Source organism: Mytilus galloprovincialis, chromosome 1, assembly GCF_965363235.1.
Source record: "Mytilus galloprovincialis chromosome 1, xbMytGall1.hap1.1, whole genome shotgun sequence".
Classification (NCBI taxonomy): Eukaryota; Metazoa; Mollusca; class Bivalvia; order Mytilida; family Mytilidae; genus Mytilus; species Mytilus galloprovincialis.
The window spans coordinates 119,472,003-119,491,048 of NC_134838.1; the positions used below are offsets into that span (position 1 = coordinate 119,472,003).

A 19,046-nucleotide genomic window follows, 5' to 3' on the forward strand; every position below is an offset into this window, starting at 1 on the left:
TTCACTCTATATCTAGAGTGCCGTTATAATTTCATACTTTATACTTGATATGTATATTCACCAACACCACAGGGTGTGTCAAAGTTCAAGGCCAAAAACTTAGCTCTCCGTTGTTAAACCCATGTCCTATGGTAAAGATCATGTCCGCTCTTTATCTTGAGAACTGTTATGACTATTAAGTTATATATATATTTGACATGCATATTAACCAACACCAGAGGTTGTGTCATAATGCATGTACAACTTCCTGTGTCAAAAGTCAAAGTCAAAAACTTTGGTTCAATTGACAACCCCATGTCCTATGGTAAAGATCATGTCCTCTGTATATCTTGAGAACCATTACGATTTCAAAGTTTATAATTGACATGCATATTAACCAACACCATAGGTTGTGTCATAATGAATGTACAACTTCCTATGTCAAATATCAAAGTCAAAAACTTTGGTTCAGTTGACAACCCTATGTCTTATGGTTCAGAGCATGTCCTCTGTATATCTTGAGAACCATTATGTTTATACTTCACAGGTATATTAACCAACACTAGAGGGTTGTTCTTCTGAACATGCTTGAAATATTTGCCAATGAACATATAGCAACCAACAATCAATCAATAATATTGTACCTGAGAAACGGACCAAACCACAAAAACAACCCTTATAGACACAAATTAAGGTTGAGATATTGACTTGACTTCGAAAACAGCCTTGATCACTGATCCATGAATTGAACTTGCAAGGATATCATGTACCAAATAAAATAATCCTATAACTCATAATATGCAAGAAATTCATATGACAAAAAAGCTAAAGTATATTGTAAGCAGTCAAAGAACCATCAAAATGAGGTCAAGGACAATGGGACATATGTCAATTGGGACATCTTCATACAAGGTATGAAGCATCAAGTTCTTCTGCCTTCTGAAACATAAAGCTTTATACAAATAGTTTACACTGTCTTTCATATTGCCGCTTTCATCCCAGGTGAAACAATAATGGAAAACAAAACATTACAAAGTGTTGATGGATTGATTGATTGTTGGTTGCTTTACGCCGCATTAGCACAAAAAGGCTATATCGCGTCGAAAGTGTTGATGGAAACAAAGTGCATATTCTCATGTGCAGATATGGCCAAGTTCATGTTTTGCTATGTATGGGACACTCCAAAATTAATCAGTTTAAACAAGAATGTGTCCAAAGTACACGGATGCCCCACTCGCACTATCATTTTCCATGTTCAATGGACCGTGAAATTGGGTAAAAAATATAATTTGGGTTGACAATTAGAAAGATCATATCATAAGGAACATGTGTACCAAGTTTCAAGTTGATTGGACTTTAACTTCATCAAAAACTACCTTGACCAAAAACTTTAACCTGAAGCGGGACGGACGGACAGACAGACGGACGAACGAACGAACGCACGAACAGACGCACAGACCAGAAAACATAATGCCCCTCTACTATCTTAGGTGGGGCATAAAAATGCAACAGGATGTCAAAGGTTGACACAGCCATTATGCACAGAATTTATTCAGACAGGTACAGCGTACAAAAGACTAACAAACAATACAACAAATACTGCTAGCAGGCATATGTTAAGGAAAAACGTCATCAATTACAAAAACAACTTTATTTTAGTTTATCAAAGTTGTAGGATAATAAAATATAGTTTCTTATACAGTATGAAAACAACAACAACCAAATATCAATAAAATATTCAACAAATTAAGCTGAACAAGTAATAAACATAACAAAATCTCATGAATACAGGTGAGTGCAGAGAGTCCCTCTTTCTTCATGTTTCCTTTTATATAATGTGAAAAAATATTCACCGGAGCAAACTGGCAGATCAATCATGTTAAGGAATGTCTAAGTCTACTTGGCTCTATTGAGGCCATAGATTTTGCAAAATTATACATATTTTCATCATCATTTTATTTAAATTCAGCCAGTCAGAACATTATTAAACCAAGAGAAATCTGGTATGACAGCCACTGAGACAACTGTCCATGAAGAACTTAACAATTATTGCAGGTCACTAAATGTCCTTTAACAATGAGTTCATTGAAAAATTAGCTGACAAAGTAGTACAAAAAGATGAAATTTACTTGAGGAATTCCTGATAGATTTGACCATTTGGTTGAGTAATAATGAAATATACATATGAAAAATACCTGCTATATACCTACTAATCTACTATACAAAAAATGTACTCTCCAAAACATCATAAAGACCTTCTATATAGATTCCCTCTTAAACTTGATAATTGCTTACAAAAGTTTCTGACTATATAAATCCCTTCAACCATTTCTAGGAAATAAATATACAATATTTCTACACTTTATATATTGGTCTTGTTTATATTAACATATAGTACTGTACAGTATAGTAATTTATGGAGTTTATTATAATGCTGCTTATAAAATATCAATATCCTTTTAAATAACTATTTTACTAAATAGATTATTGTATTTATCCTAAGAATTATGTGATTGTCAAATTTTTGTTGTTGTAGTTTTTGTGGTGCATTATACAGTTGACTAGTATATCATTATTTTCTGCAAGACACTGATGAACTTTGAATTAAATGCCATGGAATTAAGTAATGGTCTGTGAAAAAATTACGCAATTCCTGAATTGAAATTGATTACCTATATAATCAACGAAATTTTTCCCAAAAAAATGATTTAATGACCAAAATTACTTCTGTTGTTTTTATGAATATTTGGGTTTAGTAAAGCAATTTGACCTTCCTTTCCAATATATGTACAAAATAAAATATTCCAGCTATATTTATTGATTCAAAATACATTTACCAACCAGGGTTTTCTGCTAATAACAAGAACAAAATATTGGATTAATTAATCATATGACAAAAAGTAATAAAATAATTTAACTCTGCTAAAAAAAAAAATATAATGCAATGTCAGAGTTTGGTTTTTTTTTTTGTTTTTTTTTAATCTGAACAGTTTTTACCACAATTATATAATATGGTGAGAACATAGTCTCATAATCTTTTAAACAAAGGTAAACAATAGCATATTTGCTATGCCAACAAGTTATTATAAGGTATTGCTTATAATCTAGAAAAAGTAAAAAGGTTTTAACTGGCCTGAATTAATGGTTTGGAACATGCACTAGCATTCTCCCTGAGCTTTACTAATTAAAATCACTTAATAAAAAAAATATTCTCTGCTAAATGCTATTATTCAGTGTATTCCAATGAATCATCTAAATAGACTTATAAAAAAATTAAGCATGGAATACAGTAAAGTATCATGTTGATAGAGTGATGTCAAATGGTAAATGAAATAGGGTCAACACAAAATAATATATACATATAATCATATTCCTTATAAAAACATTAGAAATAGCCTTCTTTTCTTTTAAATTTGTGGAAAACATTCAACTCAATACAGTTAATGTCAAAAATATATAATGAACAAAGCCTGCCGGTACATTATTTTTTAAAAGTCAGCTGAGAATCTACATATTATTTTAATATTCTCAGACAAATCTTGTAAAGAGATGATGACATCAGATGGATAGGGCAAACCCAATCAATAATTAAGAATAAAGTTTTCTTTAAAAAGCAGTAACACGTAAGCACCATCAATGACATGGAAGACAGATTTTTATATGGCACATAATACAACCTTATCTAAAGGTTTCTAGTGAGCTATGGCACATCAAGATCAACCATCACGCAAAATTTATTATAGGTAAAAAAAAAAAAATTTCATTCAAAGTTGATTATATGAAGTGAAGAAAAATAACTTTGAAAATCTATTTGTTGGTTTCAAAAAAAATAAAAATTGTCTTGACCTAGAAACAAAATAACTGTTTACATGTGATAACTACATGATCATTAAGTTATTGTGTCATTCAAGGTCAAATTGAATTCAATACAAAGCACTGGCTAAGGAGCTCTTCATATGCCACAGCTCAAATGAAATATAAAATTGAATACAAAAGCTTCAATATTTGAATGTACAAAACCAAAATATCAAATACAACTATCAACAAGAAATAATGTTTCTGTAATAAACTAATAACTTGATTATTATGCAAAAAAATAAATATATTATAACAATTTTGTAACTATTCATATACAGTCAAACTGTGTTGTATCTATCTTGTTTGTGCAAAAAAAAAACTCAGATAGTGAAGATATTTTTTCAATCTCAATAGAATTTCTGATGTTTTAACTAAATTGAGTCTTACTAAATTGTTTTGAAATCTCAATTAACCTGAGAATAGTTTGAAGACACTGAAAGAAAAGTGAACATCATTTAAACCTGATGTGTCAAGGTGCAAGGTACAAAAAAAATTAAAGAAAAATATATTTCCACAAATTATACTATCGTGTTCATTCATATGTCTGCATAAAATTCAGACAAGCATGCTTTTTAAAATAATTGATCAGGCTGAAAATTGTGTTTATGGAACACTTTTGACTCGCAAACTTGAGGTTATTAAGGAATAATTTAATTTTGGATGTAACACGTCTTCTAATTGCCTGACGTTATTTTGTTAAGCCCATAGACATAATTTAGTCATGTGACTGTGAAGTCATCAACGTTTATATGGTTTTCTACGGTTTAAAATGGAATTTAGAATTAAGTTATAAGAAATGACTAATATTTTTTTCTGTCTATTCGAAATAACATAAAAAATGTGGTGCACACTGAATAACGTGCGTAGCGAGTTATTTAACAGTGTGCACCACAATTTTTATGTTATTTCGAATAGACAGAAAAAATATTACAGTCATTCCTTAAATGAATTAAAATACCCAGCCATGAAAGATGAGACAATTATCAAAATATAATTAATTGATAAAAGTTATTTATCAGCCAACTATTGTACAAATAAATTCTCTTGTTTTTCTCCTTCCATATTGAGTATACAGAATATATTTCGGTGTGCATACATAAAAAAATAGAAGATGTGGTATGATTACCAATGAGACAACTCTTCACAACAAACCAAATGACACAGAAATTAACAACTATAGGTCCCCATATGGGGTTCAATCTGCCCGCCACGATTCAACTATAGTTTTTTTGGGGGGAAATCAGAGACAACTATTTGGATTTTTACAACTTAAAATCTTAAGTCCTGGGTGTAAATTAAAGGATAAAAAGATATATGTACATTGTCCAAAATAAAAATTTATTTGTATTTGTACTCACTTCTAAACAGGAGAAAAGCTTATACAACTGCACAAATAAATTTTCTATTTTCCAACAATGTAAAGATATTGTATATGTAAAAAGATTATAAACTGCTTACATAGAGATACATTCAACCAATTTGACAACAAATATATATACATGTATATTGAGACAACAGTAGCTTATATAAAAGAAGACAAAAAACAAGGTAACATATAAAATCTTAGGAAATTATTAACATAAAAAATTATGGAATGTTTTGGAAAAATTCGATTTTACATTGATGTGACTTCTTATTAAATTACAGACACTTTTGTATAGTACAATAACTTAAATACATAAAACTACAACATGATGAAAATATAAAAAAACATAATATAATATCCTGTTCACCTTTTAAAAATGAAGAAAGCACCTTTCCCTTGGCAAGGATTTGAGCAATTAAGACAATAATAATTATTATTGAATCATAAATTTGGTTTGAGCTATTAAAGTAGAAAAAAGTTAAGTAGGTAAATGTTTTGATATACAAATCTTTAAGAAAAAAATCTGTGTTCAGTGTAATATAAGTTAACAGATTCTGATAAACATTCCCACAGTCTTTCAAAATCAATATCACAAATAACAAATGTACAATATCATTGTGCCATATCAGTTGCATAATTTTTTTCCCCAGCATAAAGCCATTTTGATATTTATCATATCACAATATTTAAAACAACAACAATATCATCGCATGTGTAGTCAACTCTTTTCATAAAAAAGTAATTAAAACTTTATAAAATGACTTCATAGTTAGATATAAAAATATTTCAATATCATGTGATCCACTTGTAAAACTGTTTTCATCATAAAATAAATGAGCATGTCTTCATGATACTTTTAAAATTAAACATGTAAAAAACAGTCACCAAATGAAATGCCATCATGAACTGTAAAAATTAAACATTACAAAATTCTTATATCAATAAAAGTTTGTGTAAACTGCCACTATTATTAAGTTTTTAAGTAAGCAAAATGTACATTAAAAAGTCATAGCACAGCTCTCTACATCTCCTGTAAGCACAGTAAGGTGCTCCACATCATTTTTATATATAAAACAAAATATGAAACATCTTCCAGTCACTGTACAGCTATTTACATGATAGATAAACACATCATTAGGCTCCAGAATGAACACACAACTGCACGTTTAAAGCTGCCACAGATAGGCTTAAACATTTCAACTTGTGTACAGATGATTGATAACAACTGAAAAATCCTACAACACAAAAACATTTCATCTATGTATTCTAATTATGAACAAAAACCAAACGAAAATAAGTTCAGCTACTGTATTCAATAAAATTATTGTGTCACTTATTGAGCACAAGAATATTTACTTTCAGTTAAATTCAAATTCTAATCATTTAATAAATTTTACTAACAAACTTTACAAATTGTTTTGTGCTGCAAAAGTTTTTTAATAATAGTGAAAATTAAATATCAGTGTGATAGTGTGTTGTGTCTGCGACCAATTCCCAGTAATACATCAAGACATACATACATGGACAAATTCAGAAGCAACTTATGTTACAGGTATTTGAATATACATGGCCCACAGAAAAGGTAAATATCCAAATTGTTTTATCCTTAAAGGCTATTTCCCTGAGAGCACAGCCCAAAGTAAACTAATTTTTAATGGTTGACAATTTTGAATATTCATTGAAGTCACAATTGTTTTATAATACCTTGCTAACAGTAGAAGTGCCTTTTGGACCATTAAATAAGCATTTACCTGATTGTAGTAATAGATTGACAGAAAATTTTGTTAGAAAATTATTTTGTGGCTAAAAATTTCTCTTATGTAGAACTAAGGTTGACTATTCTGTAAAATATTGATGGACCTGATTTTGTTGCCTTACTTTACATAAAAGAAAATAAGACAGCATATAGTTTGTTGATACTAATATTTAGATTAATACTATGTACAAACCTGTGGACTTGTAAACAAGAAAGATTCTGCAACAAAGTAGTCTTTCTCTGACATGCAGTATTTCCATAGGTGTAAAACTTTACCTGAAATAAGAAAATTACACTAGAAGATATTTTTTTCTTCTTAAAGCTAAGAAAAAAATTACAAGCTCCACGTCTGCAGGCATTACAGAAAAAAAAACCACCAAACCAAGAACAATTTGAAGGTCCAAGACCTGTACTTCTACCAAAATGCAGTGAAGAGGAATGAAAAGCAGACTTGATATTTAAGTCATATACCAAAATATAAAATCAGTTTCAACAAAATAATAAACACTGACTGGCAGGGGCATACAATTCTAAACATATACACAATGTATTTTCCCATTGTTGGCACATTCAATAAATTTATAGTTAATAAGAAAACATCTACAGTAAGTCTTTTAATGAAGAAATTATAGTAGGCAACCAATAATAAGGGGACGAAGTCCCCTATTACAGTAGAAAAAATTAAAAAAAAAAAGATAATAAAAAAGGGAAAATCTCCCAAAATTTTCATTGTACTAATAAACTTTAAATTGTTAACTTTTTTTGTCACGTTTTTTAATTCCCGCATTTGCGCAGGCCGCAGAAATCTACTTCCTTCTTCTGGTCTCGTTGTCATGCGACTTTGAGTAGTCTAGTAAAATATAGGAACTCAAGGAACACCATACCAATATTTCATTTTTAATAATTCTTTGTCTTTGTTATGAATAAACGTTAACTGATGATCGTGTTTCTTTGTTTACATTGAACATGAGGTCATAACTTAAATGACGTCACAAGTAAAATGCCTAACAATAGATTCAAAGTCGGAAAGGTTACGGTATTTCTGTTTCTTTTTTAACAGATTTTAAAGTTATAAAAAAATAATTCTTGCAGACTTTGTCCCCTTCACAGGTAATGACTGCCTCATATTAATTGATTCAATCAACAACAAAATATTTTCCATGGACATTATGACCTACATGTCTTATGTGCAATTCCAACATAGTTATCTTCCTTCACCCATACCTGTAACAGATCTTGAGTAATTTCCTGCATCGTCTGCAATGAAGTAGCTTCCGTCAGCAACTGTTATCTGTTCATATTTTTGTAGATTGACAAATGTGTCCCCTTTCAATGGAAGGAATAATGAGGTTCCCGTGAGTTTCCAATCTGTTGTGACATAGGTACTGCTGTTCCTTGGAAGTAAAACAAACTGTCTTCCTGAAAATTATAGGCATTTTCCTTTCATATCATTTATTGCAAAAACAATTATAAACTATAATCTATACTAACTTAAAGTGAAATAAGAAGAAAAATTAACAATTTCATCTATTTCACTAAATAGCAATGCAAGACTCAGGGAACATGTTGAATATAATGATTTTTTGTATTATAAAGTTATCAAATTCTCAACTTTTTCTCCACATCCGAGACTATTGTACCTATTGGTGGCCTTAGGCTGCTGATAACTCTTTGGTCAGGTTGTTTTCTCTTTGACACATTCCCCATTTCCATTCTCAATTTTATGATTTGTATTCTATTTTGTTTTCACTTGTAGATTAATTGATTTGAAGTAAGCATGTAAAACTAACTTTTCATCTTTTGTCGATTCTTACTGAGATATTTCTTCATAGTGTGTTCAAATTGATGATTTTACAAACCTGACATGATAGCTGATGTCACATTTTCTGTTGTCATTTCAAATTTTCTCTTCTTTGTTTGTATTTCCATATTAGCACAAAAATCCATGTCAATTGTGTTGTTATTATCAAAAAGGTAATCAGTGTCACTTGACTGCATCTCTTCTATCTGAAGATAAAAAATATAACTACAGTCGCATTCATGATTGATATTATAGAGTTTTAATTCCAATTCCTTCCTTTTTATCTTAACTTTTTGCTATTTGAAAAATTAACTATAGTCCGTTTGACTTCTATAAATCTTCAAAAAATAATTCTTAAAATTTCATTTTTAAAGATAAATATTTTTTTTCTTCATGTATGTTAATGTATGATATATACGAACTCTAACTATGCATATCATAATTTTAAACCTATAATCAAAAAAGTTACTCATTAGGTCTCTATGTTACTTCAATTTATTTTAATATAAAATACTCAATGGAGTACGTATGAGTAGTGTAACAGCCTTCCATTCAAAACAAAAACATTAGACATGTGCTCTAAACCTGTTTTATTGTACCATGTGACTTTACTCATTTAAATAACTCTGGTCATGTGATTACGGAGCTTTCTGTATTCAATGAGAAATACAAAAGCATGCACACATGACCAGAGTTATTTAAATGAGTAAAGTCACATGGTACAATGAAACAGGTTAAGAGCACATGTCTAATGTTTTTGTTTTGAATGGAAGGCTGTTACACTACTCATACGTACTCCATTGAGTATTCTATTTTAAAATAAATTGAAGTAACATAGAGACCTAATGAGTAACTTTCTTGATTATAGGTTTAAAATTATGATATTCATAGTCAGAGTTCGTATATATCATACATTAACATACATGAAGAAAAAAAATATTTATCTTTAAAAATGAATTTTTAAGAATTATTTTTTGAAGATTTATAGAAGTCAAACGGACTATAGGACTCAGTACCAATTTGGAACAAAAAGTCTAACAACTTAATACAGAGTTCACTTCCCATGCCCCATTATCATAAATTATTCTGAATCTTGCTTGTTGAAAATTTAGTGTTATCCTTGAAAGTATCTTTTTTATAACATTTTGACACTACTTTTATGCTGATTCTCATTAATTAGTGTTAACTATACCAAGAAAGATAACACCAGAATGAAATGTGACGAACTAACAAAATCATCACCCTGGAAATTAAAAGTCTCCAATTTGAATTACATGGGGATCAGGCCTAAGAAATTTCTGCCCTTGATGCAATCATACTAACATAACTGGCATAAGACTCCAACCTTGATGTGTCTTTTAAATATACTAGACCTACTTTAAAGCACAGGGGTAAATTGTTATTGGAGGCCTCAAGGGTAAGAAAATTTCAGATATATATTTTAAACATTTTTGTTTTCATTACAAATTTTACACAAAATTTCACCAAAAAAATTGATTCGTTTTGGTCCCAGATGACTTTTAAAATGTTTATATCATCGAAAAAGCTCCAAATTATCTCCCTTTGGTTCCAAAATACCATTTTTTGCATGAAAAATGAAATGTCTTTTTCAACTCAGCGTTGACCTATATTTTTTATTATTGTACTTAATAATTGTAAAATTTAGGCAATTTCTGTAATTTAGTTCTTTTTTATTTCAATATTACCTATATTTCTCCTATTAGTTCAACAGAAAAAAAAGAACTTTCCCAAAAATGCATGCTTCTTTTGAAGGCAGATTGTGAGTTTAAATTTAATTTAACGGTGACCCCATTTTTTAATTTAATTTTTCTATCTATATGATAAAGTTCATTTATAGAAAAAAAATTGTGAAATCCTATATTTTAAAAAAAGCGATTTATACCTGCGACCCCCTTCATAGGTTTAAAACAAAATCCAGAACTTGATAAATACCAAAGTTCATGACAATCACTCACATAGTGATGGTTTTTACTGATAATGTATTTTTAATCTAGCTTTAGCTTAAATTATATCTTTACATAGAGATAAATATTTGAAAAATTACAACTGAAACTAATGAAGAGAAGAAACTTTTGAAAAAGTAAGTCGTTCTGGTTGAAAAGTACTCCAATTTTATGATGACTGACTGTTCAAAAAGGGTCATGGCACAATTAATAAGCAAATATTTTTCTATATCTTATGAACATTGATAAAATGAACAACTCCTGTGGTCAATAATTTCAGGTAACTTGAAACTTTGATTTGGGTATTGACCAAATCCTTGTTTTCTTTTCATGAATGAGTAACACTGATTGACTCAGGGTCATCCCGCATAGATGATGTCGTTTAGGAATTGATAACTTTCCAATCTCAGTTTTAAGGATGAACAAGCTGTTCCTGTTGATTTGGGTTCTGGTTCATCTGGGGAAAAACTTAGTAGTCGGACATCACAACTAAAAGATTTTTTTTCTGTAACATCAATGAATGTTTTTTGTGAAAAGTCAACTAATTTAATTAGAAGGTTGGGTATAGACTCTTACTTTGACGAAACGAAATGATAAAAGCAATATGACAGGGAAATGTTTGGGAAAAGGTTGAAATGTGAGAGTCGTCTATAACTGTTACATTCAACAAAATTAAGTTTCTCATTTGAAGAACTATTTAAACATTTAAACTTAATTCAATTAATGAAGCTTGGCACAGGCACTTGTTTCTATATATTTACGTTGATAGTGGGTCTTCCCATGGATAGAAACAAGTGCCTGTGAAGCTAGGCCTGAGTTAGTCAAATTAATTATGACATATTGTAAGGCATCAAAGCAAAAAAGTATAGTTGCCTTAATTTGCATTTTCTTTATTGAGTTAAGCCTTCCAATTGATATTTTATAGTGTTTTTCTTTAATAGTTATCCCATAAGGACGCAGTGTGTCAGTGTAAGATCATCCCCATGGCCGGAGGCCAGAGGGTGATCTTACACTGACACACCAAGTCCGATATAGTGTCAGGCCCACACTATATCACGACTTTATGAAAAAAATCGCCCCACTCTTGTAACCGACTCGACCAACTTTAAAAAAGTGTAAAATCAAATTAAACAATCAGTCTGACAACTCATTTATTTAACGAAAAGGGTTTAAACCCCACTGAGTAAAGGTCTGCCAACTCGCTCCAGTTATAAAAATATCTTGCTGCCTTTAAGTATGTTAAATTTCTGTTAGTTCGTATCCAGTCGTCCTGGTGAAGTGGTATGTGTCGTGGCTTGATATGCTAAAGGTCTTGAGTTCGAATCCCAGCATATACACTGGATTTTTTCTATATATGTGAATTTTGATAGATAGTCTTCTCCGTATAATTAATTATAAGTTTTATACTGGATTTGACATTCCCACCAAAATGTTACAGAACAAAGAAACTTAAACTGGGGTTATCTGGTAGGGGTGATCCAGCTCAGATCACCCCTGTTAGAACAAAGGAGCTGGGATGTAAATGTTGTGATGTTATACTATGGTTTGGTACCATTAAAATGTTTGCACCTGTCCCAAGTCAGGAATCTGATGTACAGTAGTTGTCGTATGTTTATGTATAGTTCATACTTGTTTCTCGGTTTTCAATTTTATATAGATTTGTCGAATTGTTTTACACTAGTAATTTTGTATAGCTTGCTGTTCGGTGTGAGCTAAGGCTCCGTGTTGAAGGCCGTTTCTTGACCTATAATGGTTTACTTTTATAAACTGTCATTTGGATGGAGAGTTGTCTCATTGGCACTCATACCACATCTCCCTATATCTATTTCAAGACCTCAAAATAATTTAATATTTGGACTGGATAAAGTCAAAGACAACTTTGGAAAGTTTCATTGTCAAATTGTCATCACCTTCTCTGCTATTTTCTATGTGTATTGGGATGTAAAATATCTTCTTTTTCCTACACCAGTGTTACATTTTATTGGAATGTCACTGATTTTGTTTCCTATGGTGTAAAACGAAAGAAGACAAAAAACGTCAACAATAAATAATCTGGAACCTACAATTGTCAACTAAAGCTTTATAAGAATGTTTGTGTTATTGTAACCAGTTTTAATATTGTAACCTGGATTCCTGTTTAAATTCAATTTCTACTATGCGTTCAGACCTTGAATAATGGGAACCCAGACTATACTTTTAATCTCAAAACAATACAAAATAGGAATAAATAAGCTGTATGGAATATAGATAGCCAAATAAATAAAGATGATAAAAATTATTCTATTTTCAAACAGATAGTTTTCATATTATATTTGTCTTGATGACTTTATGAGATTTGTTTACATTTAGAGAGTAAAAAATGTCGACTTCCATGCACGTGAAAACCAAAGGAAAGTGGAAACCAGTGAAAATTGACTATAATCTTTTATCTCAAAATGATTTCGATTCTTTAATTTCAATAGAAGAACTTACGGACTACGAACTTATCAAAGATTATACGTCTGGAAACCCTGGAAAATCAAAAAAGGTAATAAAGTGTGGTCCATAAATCAATTGTATGGGCATGAATTTTAGTCAAATCGGCATCTGGTTAAATCGGCACCCAGTAGTCAGTCAAATCGGCACCTGGTTAAATCGGCACCCAGTAGTGAAATCGACACCTGGTTAAATCAGCACCACTGTAGTCATTACGGCACCCATTTTAAATATGTTGAATATATTTTTTTTTTCAGTATTTTATTTTATACATTTTTACATCACGAGGTGAGGTGAGGGCATTTCTATGTAAATTTGGTGCTGACGAGATTTTCACTTTAATACGTAACTTTTGCATTTGACCGATAAGCGATCTATAAAGAGATAAATATGTGGACATTATCGAGTTCAAAATAACATACCTTTTTGCTTATTATAAAATTGAGAATGGAAATGGGGAATGTGCCAAAGAGACAACAACCTGACCATAGAAAAAAACAACAGCAGAAGGAATTAAAATAATACAAGACTAACAAAGGCCAGAGGCTCCTGACTTGGGACAGGTGCAAAAATGCGGCGGGGTTAAACATGTTTGTGAGATCTCAACCCTCCCCCTATACCTCTAGCCAATGTAGAAAAGTAAACGCATAACAATACGCACATTAAAATTCAGTTCAAGAGAAGTCCGAGTCTGATGTCAGAAGATGTAACCAAAGAAAATAAACAAAATGACAATAATACATAAATAACAACAGACTACTATCAGTTAACTGACATGCCAGCTCCAGACTTCAATTAAACTGACTGAAAGATTATGATTTCATCATATGAACATCAGGCACAATCCTTCCCGTTAGGGGTTTAGTATCATACCATCATAACATATATGAGAAGAACATAACCTGTGTCATGCCAACAACTGGTTTTTGAATAAATGTGTTTAGTCCGATGCAAAGACCCTATAAGTGAATCAATATTAACGCCGAAATATGCAATCTTTAATGACCTGACAACAGTATCGTAACTATATCCCTTCTTAATAAGTCTATTCAAAGGTTTTGTTAGTTTTTGAGGTGAATACTGACACCTTTGTGCTTTATAAAGAATATTTCCATAAAAAATTGGATGTGAAATACCTGAACGTATAAGAAGTCTGCATGTTGAGCTATATTTACGAATGATGTCCTTATACCGATGATAAAATTTAGTTAATGTTTTGACTAGTTTGTGATATTGAAAACCCTGGTGTAATAATTTTTCAGTAATACATAAATTTCTCTCGTTAAAATCTAAAACATTGTTACATACACGAGCGAATCGTACAAGTTGAGATATATAAACACCGTAAGATGGTGACAAGGGAATGTCACCATCTAAAAATTGATAATTAACGATAGGAAATGAAAAATCATCTCTTTTATCATAAATTTTAGTATTCAGCTTTCAGTTAGTGATATAGATATCAAGATCGAGGAAAGGGCAGTGGTCATTGTTAGTATTAGCTTTATTTGAAGTAAGTTCAACAGGATAAATTTCTTTAATATACATACTGAAGTCGTCATTATTGAGAGCCAAAATATCATCCAAATATCTAAAAGTATTATTAAATTTGTTTATCAGATGTTGTTTCGATGGGTCTTTGCTTATTTTTGTCATAAATTGTAACTCATAGCAATACAAAAACAGGTCCGCAATAAGTAGTGCACAGTTAGTCCCCATTGTAATTCCGATAATCTGACGATATACGGAATCCCCAAAGCGAACAAAAATGTTATCTAGTAAAATAACAAGGGCATATATAGTATCAAAGCATGTCCAATTGACATAGTTTTTTTGTTTATTGCTACTAAAAAATGACCTAAAAGAGTTTGAACATATATGTTCACATTCTGACTTTTTAAATGCCCATTTAATTAGGTGTGTGAATTTTTTCTTAATGAGAATGTGAGGCAATGTGGTATACAGGGTAGAAAAATCAAAACTTTGAACAGATTTAAAATCACCAATATAAGCATGCAATTTATCAAGTACTTCCAACGAGTTCTTGACACTCCAAAAGTAATTAATTCCACTATTTTCGAAGGCCTTATTTGAACAATTTATTATCAGGTTTTTAATTGTACCAAGTGTGCTGGTAAGAAGAATAGACAATTTAGTAGTGGAACAATGGCTTGAAGACGAAATAAATCTATATTTGTAAGGTGTTTTGTGTAGCTTCGGAAGCCAGTACATAGTTGGGACTTTCATTGTATTTGGCTCTGCTTGTAAAGTGGTAGCTAAAATTTATGTTTGTTACAGATGTCGTTTTCTGAAAATGGAGTCAGTTGGAATGTTGGTGAATTGGTGATTTCTTTTTTCAAAACCTCAATGTAAAATTTACGTCAAACAATAATAATATAATTGTTTTAACGCATGCCAAAAAAGATCTCATGAATGTTTTTCGGTTATCTCCCATGCAGAGTTATCGGTCCTTGCTCACTCTCTCAAAGCAAGGACTGATAACTCTGCATGGGAGATTGGAAAATTGAATGCCTACTCAAATCCAATCTATTAGTAAAATCTAATTTTCACAGAAGAGCGTCTGTCATGCACTTGCATTGCACTATTATTAATATATTAGGATAGAATGATATTCAAATGGGTAAAAATTATATATGGAAAAGTAAGTAAGTAAGTAAATTTTATTTATAGTCTGGCATGATATGTACAGTTCAACAAGGTAAACATGAGCTCTGTAGAGCTCTTAACCGACTTGATATTTAAAACAAATAACAAATTATCAGCACATTTGACAGACTAGACATACAAATAAAACACATGCATGATATAATAGCAAAACAAACATGCATAAATCAAAGCAAGCAAGCTAAAAGAAAGGAAAAGCAAATTTTGCTTTAACTGGCACAATGACATAAGCTAAGCAAATAAATAAGAATAAAAGCAAACAATAAACAGAACACAAGGCCAGAAGATTCCAGCTCTGAGAACAGCAAAGTTAATGTCTACATGAGCTACAGAAGCAGTTTTCTGAAGAACACCATGAAGAAATAAAATGTTTGAACTGTTCCAAAGTTGAGAGGCTCCGTGCATGGTTAGGCAGGGGGTTCCACAACTTTGCTGCCTCAAAGCTAAAACTCTGTTTGCCATACCTTGTAGTTCTTGGTTGTGGTAAATCAACTGTGAGTTTATATCTAAAATTATATGAGTTTATATCTAAAATTATATGAGTTTATATCTAAAATTATATGAGTTTATATCTAAAATTATATGAGTTATCTTTAAAATTTAATATATTGTGTAAAAACTCAGGACTGGATTTTGTTTAAATTTTGTAAGTTTCTAATGCCATTGTTCTCATGCGACTGATTTTAAGAGTTGGTAATTTAGATTGTTCAAGTACATTTTAGTTGTTCATATGATTTATTGTAGTCATTGTAGATGAATCTGAGCGCTCGTTCTTGCATACATATTTACATGTAACTGTTATACTTAGGCCAAATAAAATAATATGTGTGTTTCCTATCTATTACATCTTGAAAAAAATAGGGTAGGTAGGTGGGGATTTTTTTTTATTTTATAATTTATTTTTACATTAAGTCAATGGGAGAGAGATTCTGACTTTAAAGGGGCACTAGCTGTCAAATTCATATTCACCGATTTTAATCAAATTCTCATATTTGATTTATAACTATGTAAAACATTTATTTAAAATAAAACTATAAAAAGTCTAAAATAAACAATTAACAGGGCACTGGCATGAAAATGTGTAGCTTCGTTTCGAGTGTATTTGAGTCTAGACACAATCTAATTAACTATCGAGTTGACCCCTAAAGTCATCCAATGACCATATAAGCAATGTAAACTTAAATATAGATATAAATAGATTAAGCAAACTCGTGCTGTTGGATTTTTCTAGGTCTATTTCATTTCATATTATAGATAAGATGAAAAATTAATGTTAATCATCGTTTTTACCTGTATAAGAAAGTTTTATGTGAATCGAATTAGTCAATCAAATGATTTACCTTTGTTTCACATTCAATATTGATATTCTTATCCTTAAAATAACTTTATGCATACAATTCACGTGTTATCCACCTCAAACTTGGGGGTTAATATAACGTTCACATGAATACAGATTCAATGAGGTTGAATTATTCACTTGCATGTGAATAATTCATAATCAATGTTTTAAGCTTATTTTGACAAAATTGAATCATACTGGCTGCTAAAAGCAAATTATTATGTCACTATTTGCATTTCATTAATGATTGAGCAAAAAAAAATATATATTAGATTTTTTATATATTTCGTAACTAGTGCCCCTTTCACCGTGCTTAATGAAAAATGACAAAAAAAAAACGTTAAGTTAGGCTATTTTTCAGCTTAAAATATCAGGAAGGTAGGTAAATTTTATAGAAAACAATCTATAATTTAATTTGGCCTTATATGAAAATATAACAGCAAGTGAGAGTATACTGATGTTTACTTTTACTTATTATGGGTACCGATTTTAAGATGGAATTGTTACTGATCAGCTGAAATATCTATACGTATAGATATATATATTTTTTTTTAGAAACAGAAACCTGAAGAAAAGGAAAATGGTTCCAAGAAACAGAATGAAGCAAAAGCTGTCAAGAAAGAAAAGAAAAAGAAAGAAAAAAAAGAAGTATCCTTGACTAATGAAAAAAATTTGAAAGGAAATAGTAAGGAATTACATGTAGAACTAGACACAAAAAAGAAGAAAAAAGGAGAGTTAAAGAAGAATAAAAAGGGGAAATTAGTACAAATGGACTCTCAGATAGTAGATGTGAATCAACAGATTGAAGAAGAGGATAAGATAGAAAACAGTAACAAACAGGGAAAGAAAAAGAAAGGACAGAAGAGAAAGAAGACAACTGAAGGTAGGCAAAAAATTAGTCAAATGTTCTTTCACATTTTACATAGTTATATCGGATGGATGATTAAATGTTTTAACATCACCTCGGGTCCATTGTAGGTTACAATCATCTGTTTTCTGCGTGTGGCTAGCATATATCATGTATATATATCTTATCACATTAGGCCTTTATGGCCAATCTAGGCCATTCAAACCATACTTGCCCCAAACAATATATTTTATTTTGCTTTATTAAGTCTTTTCACTTTTTTTGTGAAAAGACTTATTGTATTTCTTCTGATTATTATTATTAGGTCTTTCCACTTTTCTGTGGAAAGACCTATTGTATTTATTCTGATTATTAAGTCTTTCCACTTTTCTGTGGAAAGACTTATTGTATTTGTTCTGATTATTATTATTATTATTATTATTATTATTATTATTATTATTTTTTTTTTTTTTCCGCCAACTTTTGTTCTTGCGATAAATGTTTGTTTCGCAATATGTCGCTTTGATATTTCTCAGATTGTATCGTATAGTTTATGCGCTTTTAAATGTCACCCTGCTAAGCCGAACCAATTTCTTTGTAAGAGTTATCTCCCTATTTACTGTTTATCATCAGAGTGTATCTCCTTCGTACCAAAAAGAGATAGCGACAAAATTCTTTTTACAAATTGTTCGTTACATCCTCACTAATTTTTGGCTCATTTGGATCGAAGCGATTCGATTAAATTTTAAAGGAGTTATCTACCTTTACGGAATAAATTTGTCGGTATGTTTTTTTAACTCATAAACCGTTGACCGTATAACCCTGGAATGTTTTTATTTGAGTCCCCTGGATCCTAACTTAGAAAATTAGGTCAAGGTCAAAGGTCAAGGTCATATTTTAGATTTTTATAAGTTTTTCATTTCCCTATAATTCTTGAACGGTTATAGATACAAAAATATTAAGCAGTGAAAAATGC

At 30.6% G+C, this 19,046-nt stretch overlaps 2 protein-coding genes across 3 annotated transcripts in view; one reads left to right on the top strand and one right to left on the bottom strand.

Moving 5' to 3' along the window:
- Nucleotides 1-1,611: 1,611 nt before the first annotated feature.
- LOC143054817 (uncharacterized) lies at nt 1,612-12,792 on the bottom strand. The gene is made up of 5 exons (XM_076227872.1): nt 12,635-12,792; nt 8,819-8,966; nt 8,184-8,378; nt 7,153-7,235; nt 1,612-6,438 (listed from the first exon to the last, which is right to left on the bottom strand). Exons 2-5 carry the CDS (start codon nt 8,955-8,957, stop codon nt 6,400-6,402), a joined length of 456 nt encoding a protein of 151 aa, XP_076083987.1. The 5' UTR covers nt 8,958-8,966; nt 12,635-12,792; the 3' UTR covers nt 1,612-6,399.
- Nucleotides 12,793-13,063: 271 nt separating this feature from the next.
- The window catches only part of LOC143054800 (ATP-dependent RNA helicase DDX24-like), a 29,258-nt gene continuing 23,275 nt past the window's right edge, over nt 13,064-19,046 (top strand). Inside the window, exons 1-2 of one of the 2 annotated variants that reach the window (XM_076227859.1) lie at nt 13,064-13,251; nt 17,779-18,106. In XM_076227859.1, the coding sequence (XP_076083974.1) occupies nt 13,084-13,251; nt 17,779-18,106 (496 nt within the window). In that variant the 5' untranslated portion in view covers nt 13,064-13,083. The remainder of the gene's footprint in view (nt 13,252-17,778; nt 18,107-19,046) is intronic. The other variant, XM_076227867.1, reaches the window with a different exon arrangement.

What these genes read in the sequence shown, in the direction of transcription:
- LOC143054817 (XM_076227872.1), bottom strand. Translation starts at nt 8,957, where the DNA reads ATGCAGTCAAGTGACACTGATTACCTTTTTGATAATAACAACACAATT. An exon ending in TTACTCAAGATCTGTTACAG is followed by an intron (nt 7,236 to 8,183) that starts GTATGGGTGAAG and finishes TTCTTATTTCAG; the next exon opens with GTAAAGTTTTACACCTATGG. An exon ending in TCTTGTTTACAAGTCCACAG is followed by an intron (nt 6,439 to 7,152) that starts GTTTGTACATAG and finishes TTTGTGTTGTAG; the next exon opens with GATTTTTCAGTTGTTATCAA.